Source organism: Pleurodeles waltl, chromosome 3_1 (assembly GCF_031143425.1).
Source record: "Pleurodeles waltl isolate 20211129_DDA chromosome 3_1, aPleWal1.hap1.20221129, whole genome shotgun sequence".
NCBI lineage: Eukaryota > Metazoa > Chordata > Amphibia > Caudata > Salamandridae > Pleurodeles > Pleurodeles waltl.
In genome coordinates this window covers 1,894,563,372-1,894,582,639 of record NC_090440.1, presented here as the reverse complement: position 1 = coordinate 1,894,582,639, position 19,268 = coordinate 1,894,563,372, and the positions used below count along the sequence as shown (strand labels likewise).

At 43.8% G+C, this 19,268-nt stretch overlaps 1 protein-coding gene across 21 annotated transcripts in view; it reads left to right on the top strand.

The window, feature by feature from the left end:
- Positions 1-10,213, top strand: part of ABI2 (abl interactor 2) — a 630,778-nt gene extending 620,565 nt beyond the window's left edge. For all 21 annotated transcript variants that reach the window (XM_069226020.1, XM_069226013.1, XM_069226006.1 and 18 more), the window contains one exon: positions 1,691-10,213. In XM_069226020.1, the coding sequence (XP_069082121.1) occupies positions 1,691-1,866 (176 nt within the window). In that variant the 3' untranslated portion in view covers positions 1,867-10,213. The remainder of the gene's footprint in view (positions 1-1,690) is intronic.
- The last annotated feature ends 9,055 nt before the right edge of the window (positions 10,214-19,268 follow it).

Below are 19,268 nucleotides of genomic sequence, written 5' to 3'. Positions count from 1 at the left end.
CCTTCCTGCTCTGCAGGTTTCCTGCAAAAGATTAGAGTGCTCATATTGCTCAATTATACTGCTAGCTATTGGTTGGTCTTTCCAAGTTTGGTTTGTGACTCTCTATCTACTTCAGGAGGCAACTACATCCTCCTCCCTCAGAAGAAATGCTTTGTGTCCTTGGAGGGAGAGTGTTTACGCTCTTCTAGCATCACTGAACTTGCAAGCATACTTCCACAAGAGCAAGAAGGATAATGTATTTTATCGCTCATTGTTATATTTCGCATGAGCACAACACCCATTACTTGAGCGTCATCATGCCCGCGGTCTGTGGTATTGTCCATAGATGCACCCTCCAGATAATTGACAGCCATGTAGGCAACCCTTTATTCATTCTTCCAACTCTAGGCTCTTGAAGCTTCCTTCTGCAGCGATACAAACATTTTTGTGTAAGTTCTTCGCAATCTGTTTACCTAAGTGTTACCTGCCTGAAATTTTTTTTTCCTTAATTTCACACTTGCTGTGGAATTTGAGGACAAACTTGAGAATAAGGTTTTGCAGGACCTAAGTAGTATAATGCCACCTTAAGGATGACTCCCTTACTCTCAGTCCCTGGGCTCTTTTGTGTTATCAGTGCCCTCATGCTGATCCATTGGCCAAGATCCAAAATCACAGACTCGCTTTTTTGCACTAGGTGGCTACGGATGGCAGCGTATCGCACATGAGGTGTGCTTATGTGCATACATTGTACTGGACGCAAAGCTCTGATAATTGACATCTGTAGTTTCTGTTGCACTGGTAGGGTCCAGCCAAACCTGATAATGGAAAGGAGACAACACTAAAAACAATGGAGTCACCATAACAGTAACTATTTTTTTCATTGGAGAATGCCCACCGACAATCCCCACCCCGCTTATTCGTGGAGCCTGGCTGCATATCTAAGACTAGAGAAAATATGCCGTTTTGTGCTCCGATCTCTAAGCCAAGATAGCGTCATTCAGCTTAAAAACAAAATGTAAAGAGGCAGTCACCATTTTGTATGAGACTGCAGTTGACATCACTTTGCTTTTTTGATTCCTTATTTGTTCAAATTAATTTTAAAAGTGGCAGGATGAAAAGCATCTGTAGTTGTATTGCAAATAAATATTTGGGGGATTTCTAAGAGGTTCTATTTTAGAGCTTATATTCTAAAGTTATGTATTTCGGCTGTCAACTCTCTAGAAAGCTATTATTAACAGATAAGTAGTTTTCCTTTTCTGTTGTCCGAAATCTTTTACATACTGATATATTTTTCGGCTGTTATTTCTTGCACAGTTAGCTATTAATACATGTTCTGCTGAATCTGGTTTCCCGAATTTCTGGTAGAAGTGAATGTATTGAGTTTGTTCTGGATGTTAGTTTTTGATATTTTCCCAAATTTTGATGGAACAATATTATCAGTTGTTGCCACCTAACCAGACCGGTGCCATACGTTCTCTTATTACGGATTTTCTTAAGGCACCCATGTTTTCTAGGATGAAGCACCTTATTTGTAGCATTTGTCTGGGGTAATTTTAGGAACTTGGCTGTGCACTGTAGTTGTAGTCCTAATGTTTTAATGTTACCAAGCATGACGACACAATGAGTTATTTTAAGTGTTGTTTTATCTTTCATCCCTGCTGTTGAGTTTCTCTTTCCTTTGTAACTTACTTTTGCTTTTATTGTTTCACAGTTGTGGCGATTTACGACTACTCAAAGGATAAGGAGGACGAGTTATCGTTTCAGGAAGGAGCCATTATTTATGTCATTAAGAAAAACGATGATGGCTGGTACGAAGGTGTTATGAACGGTGTGACTGGGCTCTTTCCAGGAAACTATGTGGAGTCCATCATGCACTACTCAGAGTGACGACTACATGATGGTGCAGTCCTGTACCTCACTTGCGGAATAGTCTGGGCATCCCAGATTTTCACCAGCCCATCTAGGCCACTCAAGTGAATTTGAATGAAGGATTATTGTGGTTAAAACCACTCCATTATTTTATGTTTTCCATTATTAAGACATCACATTAATGGTACTCATGGTTTAAACGAAATGTTCTTCCTTCTGCCAGTTGAGGCTGAAATTGCATCTTCTCTTGAACTAAGTTTGCTCTCATATCCCCATTTTGAGAATGGAAGGGCTGGTGAAGCCACCAATGTATTGGAAAGTTGAAACCTTGATATTCTGTTGAGGCTGCCTTTTCATGGCATGGCGGAGATGCTGGGGTATTCTCAGGGCAGCGCTCACTTGACCTCGGATGATTAACCACAGCATTTGTATGGTGTCTAGTACTGGTAAGGTGAAGATGGGCTGTGTGTTGAGGGCAGATGGGAAACCTATATAATGCCATCTCTTCTGCCATGCCCTCTTGTAATTTGTGGCAAAAGATTCTATTTTGACACTGGCAGCTCATTATCCACCACTTCTGCAGCTGTCTGGCAATAATAGATCAGTGGACGTAAATGTGCAGCTTGGTTCTGTTCAATTTGTCTCTCTCCTTCCTTTCATGTTTGATTAAAATGCTGCTTGTACAAATTCATAGTTGTTTCCGGCCTTTGGGGGACTTCTGTAATATAAAACGACATGCTAGTGTCGACTGCACTAGCACCACTAGATGGGAGTCCTGGTCTGCTGTCACCAAAGAATTTAGTTTTAGCACAATTTTAATCTTGATGGTGAAACCAGGTTTACAAGTTCAGTGGAGCTTAAAGGGCAGTTTTAATGCCGAAATGGGAAGTCAAGGTCTCTTACTTCGCTCTGGTTGGGAAAATGTATTTTCAAGTATCAGCAACTAGTTTAAAATATCCATTGAATATAGCATGATTTGCCAATTGTAGGTCTAATTTATTGCGAACTTGAAGGAAAAACATTACTGTGAGTGCCCTGTGGTGCAAGCAGGACAATTCACATCCAGATTGTTTGCACATCTCCATGAGATACGAGTTTGAGTGAGCTAAATCTTTGAGCTCCAAGGTTATGTTCTCACTTAATCCCATTTATTGTGAAAAGATTGAATGAGGTGTAGGTGCTTAATTTTCTAATCCGATGTATAGTTGCCCTACAGATTCCTAATGGCAGTTCTCATTTTGCATCTCAGTCGTGTCTGAGGTGACTGCAATAGATCTCCCAAGCACATTGCCTCTGCAGGTCTGTACGGGAAGTATTTGCTGCCTAGCAGCTGGATTTCAAAAGGTGAACGCTATATTTGTAACTAGATAACAGTACCCTACTGCTTTTTCTGACACATATAAGCAGTTTTATTGAAGCTGAATATATACGGGATACGTGAACAACATCTTGCACTGCCTTAGGCATTCCCTATGTGCCAGCTTATTTTAGCTGGTGCTCAAATTGACTGGGTCAGGATGTCTTTCTCCCAAGGTGTAGCTTTCAGATGATGGCCATTGACATTTTGTTTTCCAGATTAACAACCATCACTCGACGATGCAGTTTACCAATTCGGTTCGGCCTCGCACGCCATCTAAATCCTCCCTTTGATTCCTTTTGGAACCTGATTTATCCTTCTTGGAATAGGCATTGTAGTGTTTCCTAAGAGGGATCTTCCCAGTGATTTGCCACTTAAGAGAGATTCTCTTTTTGAGCCAGCACTTGAAGCATATTCCGTCTGGGAACCTCCATTGAGACGATCTTCTCGTGAGCCAGCAGTTAGGAGAAATTCTTTCTTTGAACTGCCTTTTAGGAAAGATTCTCTTTGTAAACCAGCAATTTGGTGATATTGTCTTTGTGAGCCAGCAGTTGGGAGATATTCTGTCCGTGAGCCGCTACTTAGGAGAGATTCTCTCTACGAACCAGCAGTTGGGATAGATCACCTCTCTGAACCAGCAGTTGGGATAGATCACCTCTCTGAACCAGCAGTTGGGATAGATCACCTCTCTGAACCAGCAGTTGGGATAGGTCACCTCTCTGAACCAGCAGTTGGGATGACAGGAGTCCGGTTTAAGTAAGTCTGTGATGCCAGAGGTGGACAGTAGCAGTTTTACCAGTGGGTGCTGCTTTGTTCGTTAATCACAGTTTAAGGGTTCTGGAGAAATGCTTCCATAAGTGTGATTGTCTTGTAGGGGGTGTGTGTGTGTTTTTTTTGTGTACGTCATGTTTTCCTCTGGGGATAGTAAGAGTGGCAGAGGTGGTGGAAGAATCAGACGCTCGTGGAATTAATTACACAGGACACATTCTGCTTACAGAACTATATAAACGAGTCCCAACTTCACAAAGGCACAAACGTTTGATGCTCAGTTTCTGCCCAGGCTCTGTATCCCTCTTTCCTTGGGTGGCATGTGTGCATGGTCATAACAATTAGGCTGTGTGCTTTAATATGCAGTACTAATGTTGTTTCATGCTTATTATCTTTTTTACACTTTTGGTTTCACTCGTTAGATATTTTTAAAGGAAATGGGTCTGGCCTGATGCAAAATGACTGCAGACTAATCGACTAATGATGGACCTAGACTCTCTGATGCCTTCGTTTACTTTTTTTTTTTTTCTTCTTTAAATGTCCTTTTTTATATTCCTGATATCTGTAACCACTGGGTAAAATGAAGTAAAACTGCAAACATCCCGTCAGTGAGTTAGACTCTAAATGCTGTGACTGGGTGGGGGAGAATGTATTTGACCTGTGTAGGTCCCTTTGAGTTTCCAGTCTAGGGGCTCCGGTGGCGAGCGGTTGTGAGAGCGCTCACACTTTGCACAAAACGTCCAAAATGGGACGTAATATATATTCGGGACGTGTAAGAAATAGGTTTCAAAGCAGCTTTTATTATTTACAATTGTTCACCGTTTCTATGACAGGTTTGTTGCACGTTAACTCTTGCCACATGCTGTGAATGGTAAGTTTGTTGCTGCCGAAGAGTTCTGCCTGCCTACTGGACGGTTAAGTGAAGCTATTCCCTTGATCTGAGCACACCATTTGATGATACGCAACACAGCACCTTTTTGTGTGAAATCGTTTAACAGACCCAATTCAGCACATGTGAAAATGATAAGCACATCAGTTCGAACCTTCCAGGACATTAAATAGTCTTTTCTCTGGTGACTTCTAAGGCCATCCTACACAATGTGCCTGATCTTAAAAGCAGGATAAATCCTTTTAGGGACTTCAAATGCATCCACACACAATGACCTTACGTTTAGTATGTAGTGAACATGTGTACAAAACAAAGCCAAAAAAAATGATGTCGTGACCTCCAGTTTATTCTTCTTCTTCTGGGTTAGTTATTTTTGTTTAGAAATGTGCAGTCAGATGCTTCAGAGAAGCTCCTAAGGCATGTTTGCGGAGACCTGTAGCTATACAATCTTGAATTGTTCTGGCACATGCCAGACTCAAATCCATGTAGAAATTAAACCCTGATTGAATGATTCATTCATTTGCCGTGAATTGTAGACTTGCGAGTTTTTACCATGGTAATGTTTCATGTGGTGAATGGTGACAGCTAAACGTGTTGAAACAACCCACATAATCTGGGGTTAAAACTTACTTGACTTTCCAGTATAAATATAAACTGACTTTCAAAAGACTTGTTAAACGTGGTGGGTCAGCAGTACAGTTTGTGTAGCAAGTGGAAAATGTACTTTTCTCCTGTTCAGTCATAAACTTTAAAACTGACTTTGTCGGCATTTCTCTGACATGGAGATATGACGTGTTAGCAGTGGTATGAATGCATTTGCACCCTACTAGAGGAACAAAAAGGAGGTATTGTCCATGAACACTCTTAAAGAATGTTTTAAGACTATCCAGTGTGCCTGAATTGGCAGAGTTGGATTGTTCTTTTTACTTCCCAATCGACTTTACTTCGGTTTCTGCCTCCACATCGCATTTAAATATTAATGTCTCTCTCCTGCAATTTAATGCTGCCAATTGTATTACCCTCAGTGACTATCCTATTGTTCTACTTGCAAAGTATTTTAAACTAAAGCTACTTCCAGTGTAATATCGACACAAGCCCTTTTTGAATTTGCCACCTGATTTGAGAAAGAGGGTAAGAGTTTCACAAGTCCGAAGAAAATGCATTGAGTTGTAACGTTTTCATGTTTTACACTCAAATGGAATCCCTGAACGGAATTGTTGGACCCTGAAAATAGATCTAAATAATTGGGATTTAATGAAGAAATCTTTCTCTTTATCTTCCTAACGACCAAAAGTAATAACATTCAGCCAAAGTTGGATTCTGCAAGCCATTTTCCTAGTCTCTGTACCACTTTCTTGTAGTATTTGCTTCATTCTTACGCTCCTGGTGACTATTAGATAAATAAAACACCACTATCAGTCTGAGCTCAAACTTTCTGCGAGTGGGGACTTTTTCCTGCATTAGTGTGAATCACATCGGCTGCTTCATACCCATCCCCAGTACATCAACTCAGGCTACTGCAACACATATGAGAAGTAAAGCTGGTTTCGACGCTTTTAAACTGCTCCTTCGCTAAACTTTTATTAACAAGATTCAATTCTTTTTTTAAAGTTTATCTTTCCACACATGGTTGTGAAATCTTAGAGCATAAAGAATTAAGAGCCACGTCCAAAATCAGTTCCTTTGAACTTTACCTTATGCCTTACTGTTTTGGTTGATCTTGGCTGCCTTGGCTTTGAGACAGTCAGTGTTATATAGTCCTAACAGTTCAACGTTATTTGAGTTAAATGAGTGTAGTGAGTCACTTTTCCCTCTTTTTCTTAATTTATGTCCCATTTTTTTCCCTAACATGAAAGACTGAGTTTCTTTCTTCTGTAAATTGACCTCGTTCCTTCAACAATACTCATACCCAGTGAAATTAATGGCCCACAGTTATGAAGTTTTCAAAATAGTCCAGAGAACATTATTTCCATAGAAAGCAAAAGTTACTGCATGTTTAAATTGATGTATTGCAGATTTATCTTCTCCATATGATATGTATGTCAGGCCTCAGCAGTTTGGAAGACATAATGTGTTTTTGTAGATAAGGATTAGTATCTTGCTATTTAGTTTTACAGTAAAACAGAAAATTATTAATGGTCCCATAGTTAATCACCGGCTTCTGAAAGTGTTTACGGCAGGACAGTACAGTGGCCTAAAGAACTGCTTTGGTAATTTTCTGACACCTAACTAATTGATGAAAATAAACCACACATATACGATCTGTGCAATCTAATGTTCTTCAGTACACCTAATCTCTTACTGCTTTAACTGTAACAAACAGGCAGATGCACATTTGAACCAGAAAGTGAATATGTCATAGTGATTGGTGAGTAAACGGAAATATGACGAACGCCAATACTTAAATCTGCTGAGCCCAAGGATGCATTACTGTTTTTTTGGTTCAAGGCATGACCTATAAAGTCATTGGTAGGGCTCATTCATAGTCATTGTGTGGCCTCCACCATCATGTGATGCAGGGCCTCGAATACACTATTTCATGTAGATGAGTGTGTATCATTATATCTTATTTTAAATAGCATGCTATCGGACACACATGAATAGAACATTAGTATGTACATTTCTTCATGAAAGAATCATACTGAAAGCAGTGTAATTGTGATTTGAATTTTGTAGTCGCAGTTGCCTCCTTTCACACCCACCAAAGAGATTAATAATTAGCTTGTTAAATTTGTTGTTAATGTTCATTAAGCCATGATGAGAAAGTTTTAACTTTCATGTGAAACCTATGTCAATCATTCACCCTAATGCTAATGGAGAGTGAGTACTGCATCTTAGAACATAGTTGTGACAAATAGCTTCCACTATCTGGAAAGGAGATATCTCCAGCATTTGCACTTTGCATATCTGGACGTCCATGATGAATCCTGTTAGTGCATTGTCTCTCGAAATGTGGGTTGAAAGTGAAAGACTTGATGAATAATTCAAAGTGCTTTGAACATCCCTGTCTTTAGTACTGGAATGCAGTGCGGAGTAACTGATATATCCACCTCTTTCCCCCTTTTTTCATGCCACTTTTTGGAATACTACAAACCATTTCAAGGCTCCATTAGGGCCCATTTGAAGACTATTGACTCAGTCCAGATTTGAAGGCAATTGGACTATAACAAAATAATTTCTGTCCTACAAAAGGAGGTATACATTTTGTGCAAAATGTTACGACTGTGCTCACTGAACTTTGGAGGCAATGCAGAATGTTAATGTCCGTGCATCTTGCATAGTTCGGCTTTGTGTCTATTTGGCTTCTTCAGTATTTTTAAAGCAAGGGTGGATGGTGAAACTACTGGCTTCTATGGCTTCATTATCCTGTATCCTGGATCTAGGGCATCCATGAAGAACCAATTTCATCTTTGTGTGGTTCCGTTTTAAACAGTTGTGTTTCACCAACATAATATCTTGAATAAACTAACTGATCATCGAGGTCATTTACCTCCACATGAATGTGGCCATGACTCAAGAGAGAATGGCGATGAATAATGCAAGCTGCCTGAGACTTGACCTTTACAAACAGGACTGCTGTACATAATGGTTGATGATTCTGTCACTTAGGTATTTAACTAAATTTAGAAACTGAGACAGCTGCCGTTCGCAGGTTCTCGAGGTGGCAATAGAATGGACTTCAGATAAGAAGGTCCACCTGAACACTGAAAGCTGAAATTGAGTATTGGAAATAAACCACCATTGCTTCATGAACATAGTTCAGTATAATCATTTAGCTCTCCTAAAGGACTACTGTGAAGCTATATATGTATTCAACACAGCTGTTGCAATGTCTCTCTAGCATCAGATCGCTCTCTTTACCACTATGATAGTGATTCAATTGGCCAGTACCTACCCTCTAAGCATGGTTCTACTAGGATCATATTATTACTTTAATAGTTATTGAAAGGGGAATTAAAATTGTTCTAATAGACTTTGTAACTGGTGATATGACAAAAGAAGAATATGTTTAACGCTCCTAAAAATGTTACTCTGGTTTCACATCTGTTAGATACAAAATTAACAATCAAAGGTTATTGATGCTGCTGTTAAATACCAACAAAAGGAGTGTTGAGTGTTTAAGATTCTAATTTAATAGTTGAAAAAATAATTGACCACATAGTATTATTGAGTATATTGTAGTTGTCTGCTACACATCTTTGGCAAGGTTTTCTGAAGATCTAGCTTCTGGTAGCATTTTGTTAAAGCTGGCAGATAAAATTCATGCACACTAATTTATTGAAGAATATAGTAGTGATTGGTACACTGTCAGGCTTTTAAGGAAATTCATGGCTTTGTTGGAAGCAGTTTTGGACAACTACCAAAAAGCATGATGTTTGTGTTCCCTGCATCATAGCCATTCATGAAAGAGGCCCTTTCTTAAGCCAAGTGCATGTTAAAAGACGTGCTCACCACCAGTTCTTTTGTTAAAGGTGAGAGCTCCCACAAGTTTGCTGTATTTGTACGTCCAAAGTGGCCTTACCTAGCCTTCGTGTGGTGAGGAGCAATGCTCAATAGTAAATGTTTACTTGATGGCATTGGTTGGGATACGTCAGATATACCAACTGTACCAAACTTTTGATGTTCAGGGCAACTGCTTCCGCATGCGCCTCCGAGTCCTGTTCAGCAGCATTTTCTTGTATTTGTTAACCTCAAATGTATGATTTCCCCCTTTCTATATTGTACTCTTTTGAACATTGTGATGTAAAAGATCCACCAAGAGGATTTGAAAACCACAGGCTGGGTGAGAACATTTTTGCTATACCGTAAGCTTGTTCTAATTTGCTGAAATACCGAGCCTTTCATTAAGGATGCACTGCCTCTTCAATGTCTGCTGCTAGTTGAACAGCGCCACTGAACAACATATTTGTACAAGGTCCTTTATTTTGATGATGAAAAGGCTGCATTCTCCGGTCAAAACACGAGTGATTTGTGCTTTTGAATTTATCATCGCTGATACAGTTAAAGCATTTGTGGATGCCTTCTATGTCACTAAATGTTAACAGAGCAAACTTTTTCAACCAGTATGTTCAGGATTTCCTCCCCCAGATGAATATGATGGCCACCTTCGTGGTTGTCACATTTTTGGACATTTTGTTGAAAAATACGAATGCTATTTTTATCTGGACAACAATAAGATAATGGTGTCTAGGTAGTCATCTTGCCACCAGTTATGTTTTGTGTGTGCCATTGACCCACTTCACATGCGACTGGAGGACAGAACAATGTTTTTTAATTGTACTTTGAATTAACTGTTGCTGTGTACTAAGAAATCTTGTTACAAGTCCTAAATAAAACAACTGAAAGCACAATGATGTTTCTTTTGTTACCTGTTACTGAAGCTTGATGAATGGAATTACTCTTTACAAAGTCCTAGGGAATGAGTGATCTCTAAAGTGTAGATCAGGTCAGAACCCTTTAATGCCTAGATTACATGTGTTAATCTCCGTTACACACCCTCTTCCGCGTTGCTTTCTGTCACCAACAGCCCTTTGAAGCTCCTGGCTTCAGTTTTATCTAAATCTTCTATTGCATGGGTAGCCATCTCCCTATGTTCTTCCCCTTCTGAATGGCACAATAAAAGGGAGTACATATGTGGGCACATCTTGTACCTTAACAAAGGTCCATAGAATTTGTCATCTCCCAGCACGGACGTGAGTGTGGAAATTAATAAATTTCATGAAGGACAAAAGAGCGTGTAAAGGAGTTAACCACATAGTATGGACATAATCCCAACCTTCTCTTCTTCTTCTTCCCAATAATTACTTATGAGGATCTACTGAAGTCTCCAAACCAAAGCAGGAAATCAACCAAACCAAGTGATCAGCTGAAACAGACTCAATGCCCATGGAGAGAGAAAGGACATGGGTAGAGGAAGGCTAGAGGTAGTGGCCAACAGATGTCATCCCGCTAGGAAGGTAGCTGTAACCAAGACCCGACAGGCAGAGTGTGAGAGACTAGGAAGGGACCCGAGAAGCGGCATGAGCAGCAGAGCCCAAATCCAGAGACTTGAACAAAAAGGTACAAACTGAGCCTATTTTGGTGAACTAGATATCTCAGAGAAGTGAACACCTTCAGAGAGACCCTAGCTGGCACACAGAGGCCCTCTAGGAAGTCCCAGCTGCGGACCAAAAGGGTGAGCCCATAAAATGGATAAAACAAATAGGAGACCCCCTGGAAGGAGACCACCATGGAGGAAGCAGCAACATAGACTACATAGGATCAGAAAGGGGAAAAACAACATTTCAAGATGTACCACTTTGGAAAGGGGAGGCAGCAGAAGAATAGGCATTCAGGAGACTGGCAGAAAAGTCAAAAGCATGACCTTAAACAACCCAGACCTGCAGACCCAAAGTCCGAAAAAATGCAATGTCAGAGCAACCCAGGCTTTATTGGTGCAGAACCAGCCAGTCCCGGAGTCCCTCACCTTGCCCCCTCTGTTCTTTTGGGAGTTGTGCCATTCAGAAGACTACAAAGTTTGACCCCCATTTGTTAACACTGTCCAAAGCTAAATAATGAGATTTTTACAGTCCTATGGCCACAGACCCCTTCCTGTGGATGTGTGCTAAAAAGTACTCCCATCATTCTTTCACAGCATATACAGAGAACATCAGATTGCAGCACTGCCAATGTGGCAGCCAATGTCTGCCCAATAGGAAAGACCGAACAGACATACAAGGAGCAAGGTAGCCTTTCAAGTCAAGTTAAAAGCAGTTTGAATAGCAGTGGCTTGTCAGTTCATCCATAATGCAAAGAAAAGCTGTACCAGGCTACCAAACGCCTCATACCAGCCCTGAAACTCCAACCCTAGACAGCAAAGCTGAATGTGAACATCCCTCACTGAATGCCTGCAACAAGAGTAGCCACATCTTTGAAATAGAGTAGAAAAAGCGAAAAAAGTGAACACAACACAGAACTCAAGAAGAGCAGGGCCACTTGATAAAGAAAAAACACAAGAAATCCAGCAAAACTGCCACCAGTCTCTGTCAGGTGTCTGAGTAGTTAGAACCTCCAGGTATCGCCTGATCTGAACACGTCAGAAATTAGGAGCTATCCCATCTGTCTTAGGAAAAGCATGGCAACACTAAAAAAGCCCCTTTAGGCAGCAAAGCATCCCAAGCAGGATGGATAAAAATAAGCCATCCTAGGAATATGCAGCAAAGGAGAACAATCTCTGCAGGTCAATAGATACACTGACCTGAGACTGAACCCCATCAGCTCTGAAATTGTTAGACTAGAGGGAGTAGGCAACAGCGCATGGAGGAAACTATGAACCCCTTTTAGGCCAAACACCCACAATTTGGGAGTTGGCGCACTGCAGAGGCCACCGTAATTCTTGCAGGACACAAACAAAAAGGAAGCTGCTTCCGTCTGAAACCAGGGAGACAAACATCAAGGACCGAAAACAAAGAAGTTAAGGGCCGAAAGGCATGGGAGTAACATAGAGTTCCTCAGAATCCAACACTAAATGATAGTCTAAGAGAGCCAGCAGCAGCCAACCAAGCCAAACTTAAAATGACACATAAGAAAATAAAGCCAGCACACCAAAATCAACTAATAGCCAGACTCCATGTACCACCAGAGACCAAACATGCAGTGTTAATCAAAAGACAGAATCCTGACACATTTGCGAGTGCAATTTGATTGCCAATGGAAATATTTCTAAGGAGACAACGCCTCTACCTATTACTGGACTTGAAACCTCAGCATTCGGTTCCATAGTCAGGGACTATAACCATTAGGCTACAAAGTCTGTCTTATAGAGAGATGTTCAGAAAGGCATACTACACAACCCACTGACTGATGAGCCCAAGGTAGAAGAAAATCTGACCCGAGAAGAAGGAAATTACACTGGTCAAAGAAAACCCAGAAAGTGTCTGAAAATGCCACCTGTACACAATGAACCACACAGCCTGCTTTCTGGTGGCATTCCCTGGACATATGTGTATCAACTGTATGCAGAGCTGATCAAAAACGGATCACTGGGCCAGTCGGGAAACAATTACAGCTGAAGCAAAGCACTCCAGAAGAGTCAAGGGGTAAATTCAGACCCCCAGCCTTCCTAGACACTAAGAGTGCAATCCCCGAAACCCACACTGCACAAAGTTAGGTGCAAAGGCCAAGAACCTGGAGTGGGGTCCACAATGGAGCCTGCTTTCCCCTAAAGGCAGCTGAAAACCAAAATAACTCCCCACCCCATGGACATGGGCAAAGTACAAAGAAGCAGCAAGAGCTAAGATAAAGAAAACTCCAACAGTCCGAGAGAAGTTGCCTAACAGAGTACAACTTGGGAACTGGAAATGTAAGAGAATGAATAGCAAAAGCAATTGTTACTAGCAGAGCAACAGACCAAGAGAAGAATGGTGTTGAAACAGTGCTGAACAACAGACTGCAAAGGGTTACTAAAACTAGACCAAGTCTGAGCCCAAAGAAGTAGGAATCGTTGAGATGTGACATCTGATAGAGACTTCTGATTGTAGATTCCTTACCTTAGTACTTCCCCCCCCCCCCCCCCCCCCCAGGTCAGACTGGATCTGGAGATTTTTCTGTGAGCAGTACCCCTTTACGCTGTCAGGTGGCCTCCATCGACACTGTGGAAATCATTGGCATTTTGGTCGTAGTGATGACGTTGCAGTCGTATATAGGGACTACCCCGGTGCGCTGACATCAGTTCTTTTCTTTCCGCGCAACCTTACGCGCAGATCCGAGAAAAGAGCACCCCTTCTTTTCTTTTTTGACTAACTGCGACAAGTTTTGGATGCGTCAAGGGATGTCCCGAAGACCGGTTTTAAGCCCAGCGACTCCAGTCATCAAATGATGTCGGTGACTGACCTGCATCTCGTCTGTCTTTGGTGTCTGGAGCACACCCGCGACCCTAAGTTGTGCTCAGTGTCGGGCCATGAACCTGACGACTTTGAGGGAGCGGTCCCTAAAGTTCATGGCTGCCTGGTGCTCGACTCCACACCGCTTCCGGTTTTGTTCAAAAGGAAGGTTACGAAACCCCTCACGGAGTTATTACCATTCCTCCTCGCCCCATTCCAAGTCCTCGGGACGGTCGGGTCACAAGAAGTTGAAGAAGACAAAAACTTTCTTCGACTTCACCCTGTCGCTCAGACAACACAATGCAAGAAGAGAGTCGCCGCTCAGTGACTCTGCCTTCGGAGCCTGCGTCTGGGCCGGTTGAAATAGGTCTATGAGGCCATGCGCCTTATCTATGGGCAGACTGCCCGTCCTTGGTGTCTTCAGACCCAGGAGAGTCGGTGAGGGCCCCTTCGGGTTCTACGCTGGCAGCTTCCACCTCGACTTCGGGGGAACCTCCAGATCCACTTTTGGATCCGTACAGGCACTGGTCGTGCAAACGCGACCTTCCCTGGCATCGGGACAGACATTGTCGCTCCCAACGCCAGTTGGGCCCGCAATTGACATAGATCCTATACTTCTCCCCGACAATCCGGACCGGCATTGCTCGACGCCGATTCCATTTTGTATGGTCTCTCCTGGGCCCAGGGTGGATCATGCCCCTTCTTTTTAGAGGTATGGCTATGGGGATTGTGTAGAGGAGTTGCCCGGACCCTTTAGAATGGCAGCTGACCCTGACATGGACTGGGTTCTGGATTTGGGCGACCATAGCGGACTTGGATACCTCTCCTGATACTGGCATGCTTTCTCCCCCTACTGTGGCTACGTAGTAGGGAGCTTAAATCTCCATGGTGGTAAGAAGGGCTGCTGAGGTTTTGGACCTTGAGCTTCCTTCTGTGGAGGTCAGGACTAACCTCCTGACCGAGGTGCTTCAGCCTGGAGCTTCCAGTTTGGAATCCCTTCTTCTCTTTAATGAAGCCCTTACAGACGTCCTACTGGGTACCTGGTCCAATCCCAGCACAGGGGATCCTGTGAATAGAATGGTTGCCCACTGCCATCAGCCTGCGCTGACCAACCCAAACTTCCTGACCCAACATCCTACACCTGAAAGCCTAGTGATCCAGGCTGCTGCTTCTGGCACGTTCCCTTCTGCTCCTCCGGAGAGGGAATCAAAAAGACTGGATAACCTAGGGAAGAAAATGTTTTCTTCCAGCAGTCTAGCGCTGCAATCCGTGTACACTGTATGTCTTTTGTGTCGATACTCACATACTCTCAGAGATACGGTTACACAGGTGCTGCCTCAAGTCCTGGAGGAGGCCCGAGCGGTCCTCTCCTAAGGTGTTACTGACAGAACAGATGCAGCAAAGTTCATGATTCGTTGTGGACTGGATATGACCGACTCACTAGGTAGATCGGGTGCATCATCAATGGCTTTGATGTGCCACACCTGGGCGAGGATGTATAGCTTTTGAGGTGATGTCCAGAAATTTTTAATGGACATGCCCTTTGATGGCACCGATCGCTTTGGAGACAAAGCGGACTTGGAGCTCGAGCGATTTAAGGATTCCCAGGCCACGGCTCGGTCCCTTGGCCTCTTAGCTGCTTCTCACCCCCCACAATCTGCTTTTCACCACCTAGGTGGCTACAATAGGGGCACCCGGCCGTGTTAATTTCCACCCAGCAACTGACCCACGCATGCTTCACAGCCTCTGTGCAGCCGCAGGATTCCACGTGCTCGTGATTCAGTGAGCGAGCAGTCCACCCAGTTCACCCCTGTCCCCTCCACTGCCTCCAAGCCTTCCTAGTCCGTTGGAACATCCTGAACCAGTTGGCGGCAGGATTCCCCATTACTTGCCCCAATGGGAATCCACCACCACAGACAGATGGGTATTGCAAATTGTCCAATGGGGCTACTCCCTCCCCTTTGAGACTTCCCCTCCGACCATGCCACCATCATTCAATCATCTATCAGAGGATCATTTGGCACTCCATGAGTATGTCAGGGCTCTCTTGGCCAAGAGTGCCATAGAGAAGGTCCCTGCACCAGAAGTAGGTTGTGGTGGTTGTTCCCGTTACTTTCTGGTGCCCAAAGAGGACAAGGGCCTTCGCCCTATCCTAGATCTCCGGTCTCTCAATCTTTCTCAAGAAGTTGTTCAGAATTCTCAGGTCCTATCTTCCCTGGAGACTGGATGGTAGCGTTGGACTTACAGGACCCCTATTTCCACATTCCCATCCTGCCAGCCCACAGGCGTTACTTGCAATTCGTGCAAATTGTGGTAAGTCACAAGCACTTTGTTCACCGTGCGCCCCTTCGGCCTTACCAGCGCAGCTCGGTGTTGACAAAAGGGATGGTAATGGTTGCAGTTCATCTGCACAGCTTAGGGTTTTCAGTCTTCCCCCTACCTCGACGACTGGCTGAAGGCGAACTCGCCCCAAGCTGTCGTTTCCCACCTCCAGACTATGGCAAACCTCCTGAATTTGCTGGGGTTCACTATAAACGTACCAAAGTCACACCTGACTCCGTCTTAGATGCTTCCTTTCATTGGAGCTGTTCTGGACAAGTGCAATTTTGGCCTTGCCCTCCTGAAAAGCGAGTCCAGGATATTCGGGTTATGAACCGATGTTTCAGCCTCTATCCTGGATTTCGGTGAGAATGACTCTGAAGCTGCTGGGTCTCAGGGCCTCCTGAATCCTGCTGGTCCAACATGCCAGATGGCATATACAGGCTCTGAAGTTCCAGTGGGTGCAGCATCAGGGGAATCTCTCTGACAAGGTCCAGATCTCAGAGGGGACCTCACTAATCTGCAGTGGTGGCTATCGAATCCAGATTGGGTCGATAGCAGATCTCTCTCCCTTCCCCAGCCATATCTCACAGTAGTGAAAGATACATCACTCCTGGGATGGGGTGGCCACATGAGAGAGGCGAAGATAAGAGGCCTCTGGTCTGTGGCCGAGACCGAGCTCCACATTAAACTTTTGGAGCTCTGAGTCTTACATTGAAAGCATTCCTTTCCTCTCTCAAAAGGAAAGTGGTGCAGGTGTTTACCGACAACACCACCACCATGTTTCACTGCAACAAACAGGGCGGAGTGGGGTCGTGGACCCTCTGTCAAGAGGCTCTTTGCCTCTGGTCATGGCTGGAACACCAGAGCATTTCACTGGTGGTTCAACATCTGGCGCCAGAGCAAATGAACTCGGCCGTCGATGCATAGTCGATCACAAATGGTGTCTCCATACGGGTGTGGTGCAAGGTCTCTTTCAGGAGTGGGGCGAGCATTGATTAAATCTGTTCGCCTCCGCAGAGAAAGCTCAATGTCAGCTAATTTGCACGTTGAAGTTTCCAAGGCGGCACTCCCTCAGCGACGCTTTTCGTCACGAGTGGAGCTCAGACCTCGTTAATGCTCTCCCACCAGTACCACTTCTGCCCAGAGTTCAGACGAAGATAAGGTACGTCCGGGCCCAGGTATTCCTGGTGGCTCTGGACTGGGCACGAAGTCTGGTATCCCGAGCTATTGAGAATGGTCATTGATCCTCTGATCAGACTGCCTCTTTGGGAGGATCTTCTGTCGCAGCAGCAGGGAACGGTCCTTCACCCGAACTTGTCCAGTCTCCACCTCCTTGCATGGAGATTAAGTGGTGGCAGTCGACCGTCTACCTGACGGCGCACAGGGGTACTGCTCGAAGAAAAATCTCCAGATCCAGTCTGACACGTGGGGGAAATTCTAAGATAAGGAATCTGCAACTAGAATATGTCTCTACCAGATATATTGTTACTGAAGGTAAGTAACTTGCTCACCAGGAACTAAGTAAGAGACCCATATGGCACACAGATTGCAGTGGTTCTGGCCCACAGGGAAACACTTGAACAAGAATGAGTCAGATAGATGCGAGAACCTCCACGTACACCATAGATCAGCACGATCAGGCCACAAAACATCCAGGAGACTGTCACAACTTCCCAGCACGGCCAACAGTCCAATGACAGCCACAGCAAGATCAAAAATGCAGCCTAGATCTAAAGGCCCAGAGGCATGCCAGACAGATGTGCCAGGATGGTGCCAACCAGCATCTGTCAAAGCACTGACCCGCAGGAGTGAAAAATAGGGAAAGAAAGAAAGGATAGTGAACACCAGTGTGTAAACACCCTGCAGGCAAGGTCACAACAGAAGCATAAACATGAACAAACACCACAAGAGCTCAGGGCACAGCAGTCAGTGACTCAATAAATGGTCATCCTTTTCCACAGAAGTCGCTCCTGGTAGGCCACCCAGCACAGTGACCATAGAAGCAGTAGCAAACCCTACCCAACCTGCATCATCAGGGATACACAACAGAGGTTGTGGAATGAACAGAAATACCAGACATTGTATCCTTGCCAGGCCACCACACCAATTGCAAATGACACAGAAAATGAGGAAAGGGAACCTCAGGGAGCAAATGCACAGGTGAAGCCCCAGCAAAAACAAGCATTGGCAAAGCCAATAGGGTCTTGCCTTTGCCACATCTATTGGCTTTGCCAATGTGTTTTAGCCATGTTGTACACCAGCGTGGCTGCTGTTCAGCATGGCTAAACCTTTCTGGCCTAGAGGCTTGGAATGGCGTATCATAGAGTGTTATAGAGTGGAGTGTTGTGGCGTAGAGGGGAGGGGCATTGAGGAGAGTAGAGTAGAGTGGAGTGTTGTGGATTATAGTGGAGGTGTGTGAAGTGCCTTAGAGTGAAGGGACATAGAGTGGAGTAGATTGGCATAGAGTGAAGGGATATTGAGTGGTGTATCATGAAGTGGGGTAGTGTGCTGTAGAGTGGAGGGTTGTAGAGTGGAGTGATGTAGAGTGGTGTAGCATAAAGTGGAATAGGATAGAGTTGAGTAAAGTGTTGTGGTGTGGCAAAGCATAGAGTAAAGTGGCATTTAGTGCTGTTCTGTTGTAGAGTGGCCTAGAGTGAAGTGGAGTAGAGTGTCATGGAGTATTGTAGATTGGAGTGGCGTGAAGTGTCAGAGTGAAGTGATGGATGGTGAAGGGGCCTAGAGGGAGTGACCTAGAGTGAAGTGTTGTAGAGTGCAGTGGTCAAGAGTGGTGTAGAGTAGCCTAGAGTCAAGTGTTATAGAGTAGGGTATGGTGGTGTGGCATAGCTTAGAGGGGAGTACAGTGTCATGGAATAGTGTTGTAGAGTAGACTGACATAAAGTGTCATAGAATGGAGCATGCATGGTAGCTCACTGCCATTACAAACATACATTTTCATGTTAAAATGTCCATTACATTTGCACAGACATACAGTATTCCTGATTTGTTTTGATTCATTAAAATGTGTTTCCTCCACACTTCAGAATTACAAAAAAAAAGTGCTTCATTTTTGTTTAGCTAATTCTGATATATTCTGAAATATTTGCACAGTTCATTTACAGACATTTAAATTTAAATTTCGCTAGAAAAAAATAACTTCCTACAGCCTTTCCTCTCACGAGTACCCGGCAGGATTGTCATATAAATCCTTTCACCTTGAAGTCTG